The sequence below is a fragment of the Seriola lalandi genome, unplaced genomic scaffold (genome assembly GCF_002814215.2).
Source record: "Seriola lalandi dorsalis isolate HSWRI2012SDOR001 ecotype SW California unplaced genomic scaffold, Sedor1 jcf7180002003394, whole genome shotgun sequence".
NCBI lineage: Eukaryota > Metazoa > Chordata > Actinopteri > Carangiformes > Carangidae > Seriola > Seriola lalandi.
Genome location: NW_019474050.1, coordinates 1 through 1795, shown reverse-complemented (window position 1 = coordinate 1795; position 1795 = coordinate 1). Strand labels below are relative to the sequence as shown.

At 45.0% G+C, this 1795-nt stretch overlaps 1 protein-coding gene across 1 annotated transcript; it reads left to right on the top strand.

Annotated features, from left to right (window-relative positions):
• Positions 1-10: 10 nt before the first annotated feature.
• LOC111667231 (laminin subunit alpha-3-like) lies at positions 11-1715 on the top strand (the record flags this gene model as incomplete). Its single annotated transcript, XM_023422873.1, has 7 exons — positions 11-213; positions 290-373; positions 574-677; positions 779-927; positions 1031-1141; positions 1250-1352; positions 1554-1715. Coding segments are annotated over exons 3-7 (601 nt in total), but the record flags the coding sequence as incomplete, so codon positions are not given.
• Positions 1716-1795: the final 80 nt, after the last annotated feature.

The following is a 1795-nucleotide window of genomic DNA, read 5'->3' as shown; positions in this document are numbered from 1 at the left end:
CACACACACACACACCAAGACAGTGGCACATGTTCATTTGTTGATTGACAGCTAGTTGTGGCATGTTGTTCGTGTTGTGTCTCATCCAACTAACCTCCAGAACTGTCAGTTCAACACCATTGGTGACAGCTGTGAGCGGTGTGAAGTGGGTTACCACGGAAACGCAGCCAACAGGACCTGCCGTGCCTGTCCGTGTCCCCTCACATGGAACAAGTCAGTCTCTTCTTATTAACAGCTCTGATGTTTTTTCTACCGGATCAGTTTGAACATCTTATTTGTTGTGGCTCAGTTTCGCTCTGGCCTGTCGGGACGTCGGCTCGGGAGAAGTTGACTGCTTGTGTAAACGTGGTTACACCGGAGACAGATGTGAGAGGTTTGTTTGCTGCTCAGTGAGCGACACACACAACCAACCATGTACATTATTTACATTTCAGCGTTATTGTCATCACGTGCATCCTTACCCCTGTTGTCCACTGCTCAACGACACACACATTATTTTAGTAAGTAGGTCTGTCACTAAAAGTACAAAAGTTTAAAAGCAGCTTTTTCCTTCTCATTTGTCGTCTCTTTAAGATGTGCACATGGTTACTGTGGCAACCCAATGGTGCAGGGAGGCAGCTGCAAGCCCTGCAACTGGAGGGACAGCATCTTGAACATGTGTGACTCTATAAATGCAGGTAAATATACATTTATAGTGACTATGTGTTGAAGGGGTAAGTGATTTAATATTGCATTAGAGATATCCTGTGTTTCATCCTCTCCTTGTATTTACTGACAGGTTGTGACAGCTGCTCCTATTCTTTACTGATGGACTTGGACAAGAAGGACAATGATCTGGCTTGGCTGACGCAGCAGCTGCAGAGCATCAGTCTTGACTCTGGTTCACACACGCTGAACATCTGGGAGGCTAACGTCTATGAATCCAAGGTACATACATTTTCCATAAAGACCTTGGCAAAAAAATCACAATTCCTGTTATATTTATATCACATGACACTGTTTCTTTCTGCTCACCGCTGCTGTTTTCCAGATCCTGGTTGGGAGCTACAGCGCTGCTGTGAGACACCTGGACCCAAAGGTCAAACAGCTGGAAGAAGATGTGAATGTTGTTGGAGAGGACTTGAGTCACCTGATTGACGAGGTACATGGAGTGATTTTTCATGAAGAATCTGTCTTCTTTCTCTAGAGAGTGTAAACAGTGAACAGAAACACATGACAAGTCTTGACACTGTTTTCATTAAATTTCCAGACTCTTCAAACTGAGTCACATCTGGAGAAGGTTTTGCAGAATGTGAATGGAGCCATATTGGAGGCAGATGATGAAGCTGCATCTCTCCTCACAGTAATACGAGGTACATCGTTCAAATATGACTGTATGTGTTCGCATTGTCTGAAGGTGATGTCACATCTCACATTAACAGATTTCATAAACACTCGTAGCATTGAGCAGTTTTCCTAAACTCTGGTCAGTAACGTCAGACTTTGTGGGACTTGTTCAGGAAACTGAATGAATAGTTCTGTCAGCAGTGAGTCTCTTACTGTCGGTTTGTCAGATTTGACAAAGCAGCTGTCCGAGGTGAAACCCGGAGGATCCATCACTCTCTCAGAGAACGACAAAGTCAGGATGATGGAGGAGGCTCAGCGCATGGTGCAGGAAGTGAGAGAGAGAGGCTGCACTGCTCAGAGAGCGAGCGAGCAGGAGGAGGCACGCAACTGTGAGAAGTTTTTCATTTATGACTTGGTTTGTCTCTGGTGGAAAGACTGTGTTCAGTTCATGGATAAAAAGGTGCAGAGG